Source organism: Vulpes lagopus, chromosome 1, assembly GCF_018345385.1.
Source record: "Vulpes lagopus strain Blue_001 chromosome 1, ASM1834538v1, whole genome shotgun sequence".
NCBI classification, from domain to species: Eukaryota; Metazoa; Chordata; class Mammalia; order Carnivora; family Canidae; genus Vulpes; species Vulpes lagopus.
Genome location: NC_054824.1, coordinates 144,644,227 through 144,660,348, shown reverse-complemented (window position 1 = coordinate 144,660,348; position 16,122 = coordinate 144,644,227). Strand labels below are relative to the sequence as shown.

General features: G+C 51.8%; 1 protein-coding gene across 2 annotated transcripts; it reads right to left on the bottom strand.

The window, feature by feature from the left end:
* Positions 1-47: 47 nt before the first annotated feature.
* Positions 48-15,889, bottom strand: SLC25A44 (solute carrier family 25 member 44). Of its 2 annotated transcripts, none has more exons than XM_041745810.1 (5): positions 15,729-15,889; positions 9,876-10,513; positions 4,100-4,227; positions 2,089-2,276; positions 48-1,440 (listed from the first exon to the last, which is right to left on the bottom strand). In XM_041745810.1, the coding sequence occupies exons 2-5, from the start codon at positions 10,498-10,500 to the stop codon at positions 1,422-1,424; spliced, it is 960 nt and encodes a 319-aa protein (XP_041601744.1). In that variant the 5' UTR covers positions 10,501-10,513; positions 15,729-15,889; the 3' UTR covers positions 48-1,421. The 2 variants fall into 2 exon arrangements, with proteins under 2 accessions (XP_041601744.1, XP_041601751.1); XM_041745817.1 differs by lacking the exon at positions 15,729-15,889 and adding an exon at positions 11,178-11,234.
* Positions 15,890-16,122: the final 233 nt, after the last annotated feature.

The window sequence follows — 16,122 nt, the reverse complement described above, 5'->3', positions numbered from 1 at the left end:
CGCCGACGTCCTACTTGGGCGGGGGCAGAGTACGCGCCAGCCAAAGCTCAGGGGCTCAATAAAAACTTTTAATTACACGTCAGAGACTTCGTACAGTGCAGCAGTGAGTGTCCGCCGCTAATGTTCACAGGAGTCCAGTCTACCAGACGCCTACCCAGTGTCCCACGTTCCTTCCAGTTCCTGGCCACGGACCAGCTGGCCCCCAAGTCCAGCGGGCGTGGCCTTCGGTCGCCTCCCCGCCGGGCGCCCCGTAACCCAGCCAGACCAAAGCCCATGAAGTGCTGGATGGGAGAGCAGCGGTCAGGGCTTCCTGTTGGGAGACGCACGGCGTCCTATCGGACCGTGCGGGTGCGCGAGTGTGTGTGTGAGAAAGGGGAGGGGGTGAGGGCGATGGGGAGAATGGAGGGAGGTAAAGAGGGCGATGGGGGCGGGGGGGCGGCACCCTGCCCGGGGAGTTGGGGGAAAGCGGTCTGAGCCCACAAGCCCCTGGAAGTTGGGGAGGGCTGAGGCCCTGGCCTCCATGCTATTGGTGGCTCAGGGGGCAGGTGGGTGAGGGAGGGGCAGGAGGTTCAGAGTCACCTGTGCACAGAGGTGGGGTGGCAACCATCAGCGGACACTCACTGGGGGACACACCGAAGGTAAGTAAATGGGAATAACCCTGGAAGGTTTGGGACCCAGACAGGCAGAGGTGGTGGTGGCAGCAGCGAAGGTAGAGGAGCAGGCTTTGGCTCTGATCCGCTTGGGCGACAGAAGATGGGGCAGCCGTAGGAAGTGTCAAGGCCTCAGGTAGCTAGCACCTTTCAAGTTGGCTCCTCGGCCTTTCCCAGGGGAATGATGAGAGGCCACACATGTGCAGTAGCAGTGCAGGGTCTGACAGGCCTTTTGTCATTAGGGGCACCACACCCCGCTTCGCAGGCCCAGTGGTGGAGGAGGGCTGGCTGGGCGGTGGCCACATCTGCTGGGCAGTGTCGGGCTGGTAAGTGCAGTCCTGGTGCGGGTGACCTCCTGACCCACTCCTTACTCCCCCAGCATCCCTTGAGAGGGATGAGGAGAAACACCAGTGGTTCCACAACTCAGAGATTCCTGTTGTGAGAACTGTGTGAGTTCCAGTGACTGGGGTATAGATATGAGTGGCCCCACCACCTCTCCCAGGCTTCACTGGGCAGCTCTCGGCAGATGCACTGGGGCTTTCCAGAGCAGCTGTTCTCTCCACCCAGTGGTGCAACAGCACCGAGGCCGCCCCATCTACTCCAAACTGCCCCCCCCCCCCCATCATCTGGACCAGGGGCAGCCAGCGGCCTGCATGTCCTGGGGCTGCTGGCTCTGAAGGAAGTGGAAGAGATAGGTAACTGGGATTGAGGGGAAAGCCACTTTTTCACCTGTCTGAGCAAGGGGTGGGCTCTAACCGCAGGATTGGCGCCTCAGCAGTACTGACAGTACCTAGTTCACAGATGTTAAAAAAAATACACAAAATAAAGTATCAACATTTGTCCCCGACCTAATAACTCTCCAAAGAGAGGACAAGTGCTCTGAAGAATCAGAGGTCTGTGCTGCTCCTGCTCCCTGTGCAGAAGTACCTGGCACCATGCCCCCGGTGGCAGGGAAAAACAGAACAGTCTGGTGGGCAGCTCAGTCCCAAGTAAAAACACCCAGCCTATGATACTAAGCAGGAAAGGGCTGATGGCAGCTGCTTGGAACCTGGGCTGAAAGCCCAAGAGGAAGACCAGTGAGATAGTAAGCAAGCTCTATGTACAGCTCTTGTCAGGATCGCAGGGACACAGATGGTGGGAGAAACCAGAAGGGTTCACAGGGGACAGGTGCGGCAGAACTTGTGTGGATGGTGGGTTTCCTTAGGACAGGACCGACTGACCGGGACTAGTTTGGCAAGAAAATGAAAAATAACAGGAGCAGGGGGTCCAGGTGTGGAGCCTCTTCAGCAAGAGCAGTTCAGAGTCTCTGCTCTGTCCCAGACAGACCACCAGGCCCTGGGCAGGCTGCAAAAGTGGTGGGGGCACGTGGGGAGGGTGCTACCCGCCCTAGAGTAAGTAGTGTGGCAAACATTGGGGTTCACTCCCCACCATGGGTTACCAGTGTCTGGAGTCCACCAGCTCAGGTCGGAGGCTGAGTTTCTTGAGGCTCTCGTAGCCAACCACGATGACGATGGTAGAGGGTGTGGCAGAGATGATTCTGGCCGAGAGGCCCTTCATGAGGCCCCAAGGCCCCTCTTCGGCTATCAGCTGTCGGAAGGTCAGGGTGATGGAGCTCTTGCCTTCCACCTGGAAACGCAACAGAGCAGAAGGCTGTGGTCTGCAGTCAAAGCCGCTCAGCACAGTCTCCCTCTGCCTTGGGCTACCATGGGAAGAAGCCCCCTTGGAGTCTGGGGGCTGGATTGTGCTTGTGAGGGCCAGTGCGGCACGGGGCTGCCTGCCCAGGCAGAGTTCCATTCCCTGGCTTCCTGACAGTGCAACCTCAGGGAGTGTACCCACTTCTCTGCACCTCAGTCCCCTCTGGGGTGAAACAGCAACGGGGCATACCGCCCCCCGTGGTTGTTCTGAGCAGTCAACACTGCTGAGAACAGCGCCTGGCAGACGCTCGAGTTCTGTAACCTCGAGCTAGTATTACCACGAGGTAAGCCACTCAGCTAGGGTCCTTGGACTGGATGCTGCTCTCTGGCCCCGGGAAGACTGGGTCCTCGCGGCCTTGCCAGTCTGTTATTTCCATTCCATCTCAGTCCCTCACTTCCTGCAGCTGGAGTCCTGCCCTGATCTGTCACCCCCACACACCCTGGGACCTGTCTTCCCTACCACACTGCAAGTTTGGCTAAGGCAAGAATTTTCTCTGTTCCTTTTCAGCAGTACTGCCCCCTTCCCCTGACCACCCGTCCCCGGCCACCAAAACACACTTCGCCCCGCTCAGGCCCCACACAGACCCTCAACCACTGCAGGACACGGACTCCTTGACACACCTCCCTAGACTGGATGATGCTCACAGGGGACCTCTGGCCCTACTCCTCCCCACCTCCTTTAGCATCCTCCTCCATCCTCCCCTCTTCCTCTCCAGACTCTCCTCTGACCACCCATGCCCCCCTAGCCCTCCCACTCATCCACAGCCGAGTCCAAGGCCGTTCCAGCAAGGCCTCTGGCCCTCATATGCACTTTGTCCTCTCCGGCCTGGGAACGCCTCAGAAGTAGAGACCTGTCCTCTCCCTGGGATCTCCTCCTACAACACTCAAAACAAACCTCCAAGGAGAATGCAGAGGGAACCTGTGTGCTTTGCTATTTGCAAACCAACCAGATGCCCATTTATTCATTTAAAAGTGTGGGGGGGGGGGCAGGTCATTCTCTCCTAGGGACAAATACACCTAGATTTACCACCCACCCCATCCCAGCACCCTGACTTCACCCCCAATCTGTTGATTTCTTTCCCTCCCCTCCCAACCTCACTAGTGGCCCGACCTCCTGGTCAGCGGTCCTCTCACGTTACCCACCTCACACCTCCGAATCCCCGGTTCTCTCCACCTAACACTTTAAGCATCAGAACCTGCTGCCTGATTGTCACACATCCATAGTTAGGTTCTATGGGCCTAACCATAGTTAGGTTCTTGGACTTGGTGCTGGGGAACTATCTTTGAGCTGAGTGAAGACAGGGATGATAATCTCTGCACAGCACCACCAAGGGCTGTCAGTGTCTCTGCTGAGTCCACAACGGCACAGTCCAGGAGACCTTCTCGAGAACAGTCCATAGAGGACTCACAGCCCAGCAGAGAAACCAGACTTACAGAATTCACCGAGATGGCTATTTCTAATACCACAAGGTAAGGAAAAGGTGTCTGATGGGCTCTGCTAATGGGATGCAAGGCAGGGAGGAGCCAGTGAGGCATGGTGAGGACAGGAGGAGGGCATGCCAGCAGCAGACACTGTGAGGGAAACTAGATGCTTCACAGTGCTCAGCTGGTTTCTGTAGATGTTGAGTCCTAACCACAAGGAAGGGGCCGACCAGGACCAGGTTGGCTGGGACTAGGAGGCTATGACACAGAGAGGTCAGGGATTGCTGGGAAGCCTACAGTTACCCTTCTCACAGGGGTAGAGGCTGGCCTTACCTGCACTCGGGTTCGGATGACATCCATGGGATTGGTGAGGATGGAAGCGGTGGCCGCAGCCAGGGGCCCCGACACGGCTTGAAAGACAATGTGCGGGCACTCTTTAGGACAGAGGTACGAGAGTTGCTCTGGAATTGAGGGAAAGACAATAATACCTCAAGATACGAGATGCCATTCAATCTGCCCTCATGCTGCCTCTATGCCCAACAAGGATGAACCCTCTTCATCCTCAGTGTCCTTAGGCCCTGTAACTCCCATCTTCTCTTTTTTTTCGCTTCCATCCTAACCAACAAAAAATGATAAATCTCAGGCCCCTTCTGGAAGCCATGCTGGGTACATTGCCCACTTCGAATAGAAGATTCCTTTGGAGAAGGGGTTTCAGAGCCTCTTTGCTTGCTGCTTTCATCTGATGGACATAACTCCTTCCTGGTGTAAAAACCTTATTGCCTGTGATCTATTCCTCTCAACACACAGCCAGGAAAGCACATGTTTTCTCACACATGCACGGAACAACTGGCAGCAAACAGTAAAAGCTGGCAGTGCTGACTGGCTAAGGGGCAGGGTGACCACAGAGGGTGAGGAACCTTTTCGCTGCATCCCCTTCCTTATCTGGTGAGTTTTGAGCCACATGAATACTTTTACTCTTCTTTTTTAAATTCCAGATATTAACATGCAGTGTTATATTAGTTTTCAGTGTACAATATAGTGATTCAACAGTTCACTATCATACTCAGTGCTCATTGTGATAAGAGTACTCCTCATCGGGATCCCTGGGTGGCGCAGAGGTTTGGCGCCTGCCTTTGGCCCAGGGCGCGATCCTGGAGACCCTGGATCGAATCCCACATCAGGCTCCTGGTGCATGGAGCCTGCTTCTCCCACTGCCTATGTCTCTGTCTCTCTCTCTGTCTCTCTCTCTCTCTCTCTCTCTCTCCCTCTCTCTATCATAAATTAAAAAAAAAAAATTAAAAAAAGAATTAAAAAAAAAATCGCTTCTCGGCCTTTTGGCTAAGATCAAGTGTAAAAAAAAAAAAAATGAGTACTCCTCATCCCCATCACCTGTTCCCCCATCCCCCACCCACCTTCCCTCTGATGACCACCAATGTGTTCTCTAGAGTGAAAAGTCTGGTTTTTTGTCTTTTTTTTGTTTGTCCTGTTTCTTAAATTCCACATACATGTGAGATCATATGGTATTTGTCTTTCTCTAACTGGCTGATTTCACTTAACATTATACTCTCTACCTCCAACCATGTCATTGCAAATGGTAAGATTTCAGTTTTTTTAATGGCCAATATTCCATCATGTATATACCCATGTGAATGTTTTTAAAAATAAAAACAATGACACTTAGAAGAGAAAATCAGGGCAGCCTGGGTGGCTCAGTGATTTAATGCAGCCTTCAGCCCAGGGCCTGATCCTGGAGACCCAGGATCGAGTCCCACATCAGGCTCCCTGCATGGAGCCTGCTTCTCCCTCTGCCTGTGTCTCGCCCCTCTGTGTGTGTGTGTGTGTGTGTGTGTGTGTCTCTCATAAATAAATACATAAAATCTTTAAAAAAAGAGAGAAAAAAATCATATCCAACAGTGAGATTTTTTTCCAGGCTATATCAAGAAAGACTCATTTTTCAAAATACTGATGGAGGTGATGGCAGAGGACCAAGCCCCGTCCATTCCCCGGTCACTGGAAAACTTACCTGCAGCTGAACTATTTACTTTACCCTCTCTTGAGGTGAGAAACAAGAGCTCATTTGTTCAACAAGGGTTCATTAACTGGCTACAGTATGCCAGCCTCCCTGAGGATGGAGCAGTGAACGAATGAGCTCAAGTCCCACCCTTACAAAGTTTTCCATTCTAATGGGGGAAACACAGACAATTAACAAATAAAAACCAAAATATATAGCTACGTCAGAAGGTGATGCATGCCCCCTGTAGATAAAAATAAAGCAGAAAAGGGAGATTGGGAACGCTGAGTGTGGGGAATGAAGGGGTTGCCATTTTAAACAAGGCAGTCATGGAAGGCCTCTCCAAGAAGGTTGAAGTTTGAGCAAAGACCTGAAGGAGAGTGCAAGCCCTGTGGATCTGTGGAAAGAACTTTCCAAGCAGTGGTAACATCCTATCCAAAGGCCCTGAGGCAGGAGTGTGCCTTAAGTCTCCAAGAGCAGCAGGGCTGGTGTACCTGGAACAGAATGAGCAAGGGAAACAACAGTAGACGAGGTCTGAGAGGTAAGACATTAAGGCCTTGGAGCCACTGTGAGAGCTTTGGCTTTCGCTCTGAATGAGGCTAGATGGAAAGTAGATTTATTATCTCAAAGACTCTCAGTCTTCTCTCTACAGTTCAGCTGTCAAAGAACCTTTTTTTTTTAATAAGTAAATTTTTTTTTAAGATTTTATTTATTTATTCATAGAAACACAGAGAGAGAATGAGAGGCAGAGACACAGGCAGAGGGAGAAGCAGGCTCCATGCAGAGAGCCTGATGTGGGACTTGATCCAGGATCTCCAGAATCATGCCCTGGGCTGCAGGCGGCGCTAAACCTAAACCGCTGCGCCACCGGGGCTGCCCGCTGTCAAAGAACCTTGAAGAACTTTTTCTCATGCCTCTACTTTTGGTAATTTGTAGCCACCTAAAAATCTTTAGGGGACAGTAGGAAGGTGGGGGTTGGCAGGGCAGACGTAAGGGCCTCTAAATCTAGCAGCATAGTAGGACTCCTTAATGCCCTGCCAGAACCACCTCTCCCCTGGTTGCTAATCACCTCCCTTCCTCCAGAAGGTCAGCACAAACCAAGACAAAGTGACCTGTTGACACCTTCTCACCCATATCTTGTTTCTCCTAAGAAGCAAGCATCTTGAGGCTACTGGAAGGTGGCATCTGGTCTGGTGCTGCTAGCCTCCATGGGCATGTCTGCACTGGCCCCCAGGCCTGCAAGCCACAGCAAGATCCAGGTTCCAACTTAGTCATACACACATGCCATATTCCTGGGACTCCAGGAGAAGATGAAAAGAAAAAAGCAAGAGAGTGGGGAAAAGTGCCCCAAGTGCTTTCTGGGCACCTATTATCTGTGCAAAGCAGAAGATAAACCCAGGCTGATTTGGTTTATGTCCCTTCTGGTTACATGAGTTTGGACAGTAATATAAACGTGTATTTATCTAATGCTACTGGATGCCACACACTGTGGTGAGCACAGGACATAGAAATGAACAGGGAAGTACCTTCCTGGGACTCAATCTAATCCAGGAGTTGTGAGTCAGGGATAAAATGATCACAAATTATAACAAGTGCTATGAAGGAAACAAACTGAAAAAGAAAAGAGAAAGAGCCCTCTTGCCAACTGGGTGAAGAAGTCTGCTGTGCAAAGGTAGCATATAGGCTGAGGCCTAAAGCATGAGGAGGACCCTGCCACCAAGAGAACAGGGCCAGGGCACTCCAGGCTGAAAAACATTATCTGCGAGGGTGAAGAGCTTGGTGTGATTCAGGCAGAGAGAAGGACCTTGAGGATGGAGCAAGGTCAGGGGAGAGGCCCCTCACAGGACTGGTACAGCAGGCCATGCAGCTCAAGGACATCTGTGCTGACCATGGACACATTTGATTTTACTCTAAATGCCCAGAAGGCAGCACTGGTAGATTTTTAGCAAAGGGCAATGACAAGAGCCAATCTACTCTTTCAACAAATACTTAGGAAACACACATGTCAGACAGCCTGGCACATAGTGCATGTTCAATAAATGTTAGCTTCCTCCCCTGTCCAAGAAACTTTCCAATCAATTCTATCTCAATAAAACTGGAAAAAATGTATTTTTTTAAAAAAGGAACCTTTCCCCAGAGTGAAGAGATAAGGCACATACAAATAATATCAAGACAAGCGATACAGCTGCCTGAAGATAGCTTCAAGCCATGTCAGGGGGCTCAAGGGAAGGAAAGGTCACTTCTGGGTTAAGGGCCAGTGGGGAGATGTGAGAGGAGGCAGTAAGGAACTCTCAGGTAAGTTATGGCTTCACCAGGCAAGTGTGCCTGGGGGCTGAGAGGAACAAGCAGGGGTGGGAGACATGATGCACAGTGGAAGATCTGTGCATGATCTGACCTGGCTGCAGCACCCACTACACTAGGAGAGGCTTCAGTATAAAGGGAGGTAGAAGCCAGGCTGAAGAGATGGGCTTGTCCTCAGGAGCAGTGGGAGCCACTGAACACTGCAACTAGGGTTGAAAGAGTGACTCCATTAGGGATGTGTGGCAGGTGGGATGGGAGTCCAGCTAAAGGGCTGGTGCAGCACCCAGCAGGGTGGTCACTGAGACATGATTTCCAGGAGAGGCAGGAGGAAAGGACAAAAGTAGGGAAAAACATTCTGGGGTCACCAGGACCAGATGTGGGGACAAGGAAGGAAGAGTGATAGTCTCAGGGATGGCCACTGAGAGAAGGAAGTGACCTAACCAGCTTGGTTAAAAAATAGTTCACTGAGCAATGTTTCAGATGTAAATGTGCACACCCAAGTCGAGAGGCCCAACAGTCAGAGTGCCTATCCAGAGCTCTGGAAAGTTAGTCTGGGGATGGACAAACATTTTCTGACATGTCAGAAAAGTACAAGTCAATCATAAATGAAATCACATAAGGAGAGAAGGGAGGAGACAATGCCAGAGAAAATGCTCACATTTCCTCGAGTTTTTTTAACATTAAGATTTTTTTTTTAAAGATTTATTTATTTATTTATGATAGACACACACAGAGAGAGAGAGAGAGAGAGAGAGGCAGAGACACAGAGAGGCAGAGGGAGAAGCAGGCTCCATGCCGGGAGCCCGACGCAGGACTCGATCCCAGGACTCCAGGATCACGCCCTGGGCCAAAGGCGGGCGCCAAACCGCTGAGCCACCCAGGGATCCCCTAGATTTTGATAATCTTAATTCCCAAAGGATGTGATGCAAAGGGCCAGGGGTAGAGTCCAGGTATGTGAATTTCACCAAATAGTCTAGAAGAAAGGGTGTGTGAAACAGAGCTAGCAATAAAGAAGAAGGTACAATCAGGAAAATAGAATTAGAAATGCATAGTACCAGAGGGACAGAATGATTATAGGTTAGGAGGTCGTCATAAAATTTGGTTAGAAAGGTCCCAGATGGATGATACAGAACGCCCACCACCAAGGCTCAGAAGCCCGCAGCAGGGGCTGGGGAGGCTTCCTCACGGGAATCTGCTGGTTGCCCAAAGCTGTGGATGCCGAGGGTGGCAGGCTCACCGAGGTCTTGCTCCTGGCAGTGCACTCTACCCTTACAGAAGGAAATCTGGCAACATATTTACTTTGGACCCAGTAATCCATTTCTGGGAAACACTTAAATAAAATGTCTTACAAACAAAAATACATTCTACAAGTGAAGGGGTTCAAGATTCTATGACATCTTGAATTTAACAACGCTGAGGAAAGATATCCAACTCAAACATTCAAATGAAATTTCATTTGTAATTTCATCTTCAAATCCCAAATATCCCATGAATTTTGTCCTTCCTCACCTTCCAATTCTCTACCAAGATTCCACTAACCCTCATTGATTCTAATGCAGCCAGACCATACTTTATGTTCTACAGTCATCACTTTACTTATCTGATTCCCCCCACAATAATATAAGCCCCCTGAAGGCAAGAACCGTGTCTTATTCATCTATGAATGGGGTCAAATGTTTGTTGGATGAACAGCCCATTCTCTCATGAAATCTTCCACTCCAGCATGCACAGAGCCGCAGCATCTCAGCCCCATTAGCAGGCCCTCCCTCTACCCTCACTCTTCTGGCCTCCTCTTACCTGCATAGAAATGATAGAAGGGCCACCAAACAGCACTATTTGGGATGTAGGTAAGCAGTGAAGCCACGTAGCCTCGGTAGAAGCCTCGCAGCCCATCAGCCCGCAGGATCTGCCTGATGATGTCCTTGGTTTGGCCAAAGGCAACTACCCCTCGTCCATCTGGGCTCCCTCGCACTTGGAAGCGGCCCATTCTCTCACCCTTGCGCTGCATCATCAGGTGCTGGGACACCACATCAATGGGCACTGTGATGCTCTGAGCCACGAGGGAGGCTGAGCCACCGGCCACCAGTGATTTGATGGTGTTGCTCTGGCTGTAGTCAGCGACAAATTTCCGGGTGAGCTCATATGTGGTGACATAGCACTGGCCAGAGATGAGGGTGAAGGTGTTGACCAGGAACCCCCGGTAGAGGCCAGTAACACCGTCTGCTCGCAGGATCTTGATGAAGGCATCAAAAGTCCCATGGTAGAGGCTCTTGCCTTTCTGAACCTGCAGCCGGGTGCGGATGAGGGTGAACGGGTAGACGCTGACACGAATCATCATTGTCATTGCTACACCAAACACATAGAACTTCTTCTTGTCCAGGTGTTCCCACTCGATGATCTGGATGTTGCGCTTGTCCTCCATGGCGCCTGAAGACCTGAGGATGTGAGCAGGTGGGAGGATGTAGAGAACGAGGCCAGAACTTTGCACTCTGCTCTGCGGGGTAGGCTCTGAACCCCCTCCTCAGGCATCATCTCCTAGAGTTCTCACCTCCCCGAAGCTTAGACTCCACCCAGTCCGGCTTGGCCAACTCTCGCCTGAGTCTTCCTTCAAGGATCAGGATGTGACCCCCTCCTCTCCCCTTCATTGGTCCTTCCCCAATTCCAGGAGCTGTTCCTCACTTCAGTGACTTCTCCGCTCCACTCCCACTTCAGCTCCCTGCCCCAGGCTGATCCACCACCTCTTCCAGTCCCTGCCTCTGCCTGGGCCCCAGTGTTACAGTCTGCTGTCCTTCTCCTCTGCTCACCCCAGGCAAGAGCGCAGGATGCTGGGGATAAACCACCCGGCAGGATGCAAGGCTCTCCAAGGCTCTCCTCTCGGGTAAGCTAAGGGGATATCACTCAGCAGGTTCCTACTGCTGGAGGGCAGGAAGCTCTCCATGGTGGAAGATCTAGTGGATGCTCCAGGGTGTGCTGAGGAGACACTGCCTTGACCTTTGGCCCTCTGCAGGGTGTCTTTTGTCACCATTTCCCAGCTTCCATCCCTCACTTTAGTTCTGATTTCCCTGCTGGCCCCTCTGAGCCACCCCACTACACACTCACCACACATCTTTTCTCCAGGCTGCATTCGAAAAAAGTGTGGCACCCCCCTTTCTCCCCTCCCTCCAGTGAAAGGAGTTAGAAAGTTAGGAACAAGCCAAAGGTCAGAGTCCTCTTTGGTTATTAGATAACTCAGTCCAGAGAAAGAAAAGAACCAGCAGAGAGCTAAGTGGTTTCCCTGAAGAGTCTCAAGAACCACAGGGGAGAGGACATGTCTGGCCCCTCTTACCCCTAAGCACAGAAATCATATCTCTGTCCTATATAATGAGAGTCAAGTGACAGGGGAGACACAGATTCTGCCTTCCAGAAACTCACAATCTGTTCCTGAGGACAACAGTATCCCTCTAGGGAACAGATGTAAGATACTGAGAAAGAAACCAGGGCACATCACTGTAATGTGGCTCTCATGTCAAGTGTATCCACTGCCTAAGTTTTCAAACAAAACTAATACTAATGTAATTGTATAAAATCAGGAGGTTGCAACTGAGAAACTATAAACAGCAGGCCATGATATATTGGTGACAATATAATGTGTTCCTGGGCAAGACACTGGACATTTTCAGCCAGAGGGGAAATGGGGAAGTGAAGTTGGCAGTGAGAAGTCAGGGGCTTCCCATGCTTTGAGAGAGATCCCCCCAGGCTGGGAAAGGAGGTGACCACATCAAAGGGACAATCTAGAATTTGAAATCTTCTGGAAGCCCATGCCTTGGCAAACCTCATGTCAAGTTTCTAAACAGAGTCCATCCTCTACCACCTTCCCCACTAAAAGCTCCCAACTAGCCTGAGGAGCTTCTTGCTTTTACAATGGAAGTCAGCGGAGAAGCACAGTGGGGTTTCTGGAACCCCCCCCCCTAGCTGGACTAAGCTGGATTACATCACCATCACTGAAGGACCTGCCTGTGGGGCAAGCTGCACACCTATGCGCTGAGGGGAACTTCAGCTTCCAGGTGAGGCGAGTGGGAGGCACCCCTGCAGGACAGAGCCACGTGAACAGAGCAGAAATGCATGAGGACAAAAGGAAGAAAACAGTGGCCTAGAGCAGCCAGCTCAGCCAGAATGGAGCATCTGCGGGAAAGGAGCGAAGGGAAGTGACCATTCCTCCCCTGCCTCAGACTCCCACCAAGCCCAGCAGACCTCTCCTCTGAGGCCCTCAAGAGAAGGTGGTTATCATCTGCCCTGACCCACGTGTTCATTATACAGGGTCCCAAGGTCATGTTTTCAACACCACTGAGCGATGAGGAGGGAGAGACTCTAGGATTTTCTGAATACCTATGACCTCATGTAATCCTTACAACTGAACCTGTGCAGTTAGACACTTCTGCTAAATGAGGACACCGCATCAGTAAGTTAAAAGGAACAGGTCTAAGGTCATGCCGCTGGTCAGTGGTAGAGACAGGATATGAGCCAAGATTTCTCCTCTACTGACCATGCCTTCTACCCCATGGGAGTCGCAGAGTTCCAACACAAGTCACACAGTTCAGTCTAAAGCCAAATCACTCCCACCTATGGGAGGCAGAATTAATGCCCTCAGGACCGCTGGTCACCCAAGGGTTAAGCATAAGCTCCTGGCCCTGCAGATGACCCGTTATTTCTCTCAGTTTCTTTCCAGGGAAATCAAGAGCTGCCTCTGCTTCCTAGGGTGCTGGTGGAGTGACAAGCGGAGAGGCTGGCTGGCACACTGTCGTCCCAGGACAAATACAGCAAGGCTCGTGAAAACTGCTAAGCAGGGCAGAATGGCAGAGCAGTAGATTCTGTTCCAAGACCTGGTGTTGTGGGCACTTCCTCAGTTGTCAAGCTGAAGCACAAAGTACCAGTATCTCCCTAGCATGAAATCCTAGGGAACCAGTGTCCCGGGACCCAGTGTCCCGTTTCCCTGCTTTCTTCCATCTCTTATGTGTGCCCAGGGATTCTAAATTCCCAGAAGGAAGGCAGGGGACAACTCTCTCCGAGGCCAAAGCAGGTAACTCCTACCACTGACATGGTGACAGGAGAAGCCACTAAGGGTCTGGCCTCAGATGGAGGAGCCTAGACAGTTAAAGAGGAAAGGGCCCTGCAATCACTCCTCTATCCCTTCAAAAAGTGGGATCTCGGGCAGATCAGTGGCAACCACCGGGTGGCTCAGTGGTTTAGTGCCACCTTCAGCCCAGGGCCTGATCCTAGAGACCTGGGGTCGAGTCCCACGTCGGGCTTCCTGCATGGAGCCTGCTTCTCCCTCTGCCTGTCTCTCTCTCTCTCTCTCTCTCTCTCTCTCTCTCTCTCTCTGTCTCTCATGAATAAATAAATAAAATCTTAAAAAAAAAAAGTGGGATCTCAACCTGCTCTTTGTTACATAACGTCCAAACTTCCTGCTGAAATATCAAAATGAGTTCCTCCAGACGCCTGGGTGGCTCAGTGGTTGAGTGTCTTCCTTCAGCTCAGGGCGCGGTCCTGGGGTCCTAAATGGAGTCCCACATCTAGCTCCTTTTTTCCATTTTTTTTAAAGATTTTATTTATTTATTCATGAGAGAGAGAGGCAAAGACACAGGCAGAGTGAGAAGCAGGCTCCCTAAGGGGAGCCCAATGTGGAACTCGATCCTGAATCCCAGGATCATGACCTGAGCCAAAGGCAGACACTCAACCGCTGAACCACCCAGGTGTCCCTCACATCTGGCTCCTTGTGGGAAGCCTGCTTCTGCCTCTGTCTCTGCTTCTCTCTCTGTCTCTCTCATAAATAAATAAATAATAATAATAATAATAATAAAAACTGTTAAAAAATAAAAATAAAAAACTTTTTTTTTTTAAAGATTTTATTTATTTATTCATGAGAGACACACAGAGAGAGGCAGAGACACAGGGAGAGGGAGAAGCAGGCTCCATGCAGGGAGCCCGATGTGGGACCCGATCCCGGGACTCCAGGATCACGCCCTGAGCCAAAGGCAGGCGCTAAACCGCTGAGCCACCCAGGGATCCCAAAAAACTGTTGTTTTACCCTTTGGAAAATCCTCTTGGCAGACTCCTGTACACACATTTCCTCCAGCCTTCCCTTCTCCCAACACGACCAGCCCCAGTACTTTAAGGCTCTTTCCCAGATCCTTATTGTGAGCAAGCTCCAATTCTGAATTTCCTTCTGTGTTTTAACAACTGCTCAGGCACAAAGTTTGAAGTGCCTCCTATGGGTACCCAACTGATGACCCAGAATACCCGAAGTCATCAAATCTGATGTCAGAGGCACAGCCTCCACTGTCAAGCCCAGCAAAGGAAAGGGACACATTGGAGGTCTCTGCACACCTCCCTTCCACTTGCATTCTTCCTGAACCAGAAGCATCACACCAGACTATTCACTGGGTCTGGGGATAAGATTCTGGTTTGAAACAAGGCAGTGTCACCTGGAAGGCCAGGTCATGCAGTGCAAAGGACACTAACTAGTATTCAAGAGACCCAAGTTTGAGCTCTACTTCTATTCCTAACTGGTACCACTGGAACCATGTGTTCACTGAAACTGTTTCCTCATCTATGAAGCGGGGCTAGTCAGGCCTGCCATGGCTGGATAATAGTGTGGAGGCACTCACGGGAGGCAATATGGGGGAAAGTGTTTTGTAACAGCAAAGCATCTCCATCATTGCAGAAAGCTCTATCAGACAACCCTGCTCTCAATCCTGGCTACTCAGGGTGGCGCACAGATCCCAGCCTGGGCGTCACCGGGAAGCTTCTTAGAAAGACAGAATTTCAGGTTGCAGGCTAGCCATGTTGAATAAGAGCCAACATTTGTCAACAAGTTCTCTGGGTGATTACTATGTGTCAGAGTTTGGAAAACACTGCTTTAAATATTAAGGATCATCAGTATTATCATAACGATACAGCTACTCTAAGAGTAATAATGGCCATTATGACTCCATCCTGACTTGTCACCAGAACTGGGCCCAGTGATGATCACTAGACGCTGGCAGATCTTTTCGGGTCAACCACCCACCCCCACCAAAGCAAATCCCCTTCTACAGCTCCAGACCCACACCCATGGGCTTGGGTCCCCGCTCCTCAGCCGGAACCACACTCTGTGGTTCCCCAGCGGTTCCTCCGCTCCCCCACCCTTGCGTCTGCATCAAGACTCTGCATCCTGGGAGCTATCTCCCGCACGAGCGCGAAATGTACCGACGCGCTAGTCCACCGGTCCTCAGGGCGGGTCCCCGCAATGCCTGCGACCCCTCCTTCGAGGCCGTCTCTTCCCTCGGGCACCCGGAGGTCCCTCCCAGCTCTCCCGTGGTCGTCCACAGGCACCATGTGATCCCTCATCACAGACACCACTTGACACGGTCCTTGCAGCTCCCGCCGGCCCTCCGCACGGCAGCCCTCGGCGGGAGGCTTGGACGCGGCCGTCATCACGCCTCCCGTCCCGCTCCCTCCGCCGTGGGCGAGCCTCGCGCTCCTCCGACAGAACAGACGCCGGGCTGGAGTCGCCCCTCATCCCCGCATCGGCCAGGGGGGCTCCCACGGAGCGCAGGCACCCGCTGCCGCCGTGACAGGTCCAGATCCTCGGAGACCTCAACCGTCAGGCACCCTGCACCGGCGGTTTCTTACCTCCTCCGATCAGGGCGGTTCCCCCGCGACTGAGGCGAACTCCAAGCCCGGGCCTCTAGGCCACAGCTCCCACTCTAGCCTCCATGCCGGGCAGCCGCCGGCACACCCGGGCATCTTCCTCCATCTCGACCCGGCTCCGGGTACTGCCGGAACCGGAAGTCGGGACACTGTCACTCCCGCCCCGCGGGCAACTCCACCAATCGTGTGCTGAGCCTTGAGCCTCTCCCTTGTCGCCCCCTGGGAGGGGATGGGCGGGGCCGGCGTCCATCTTGAACTCGGGCAGAAGCCACGCCTTCACTGGCCTCGTCGCGCCCTCAGTTCCACGGCGCGTGCGTGTCCTTTCTCGTTCGCAGAAGTCAGGTCATCTGGCCGGTCTTGAGGATCTGGTTGTAAA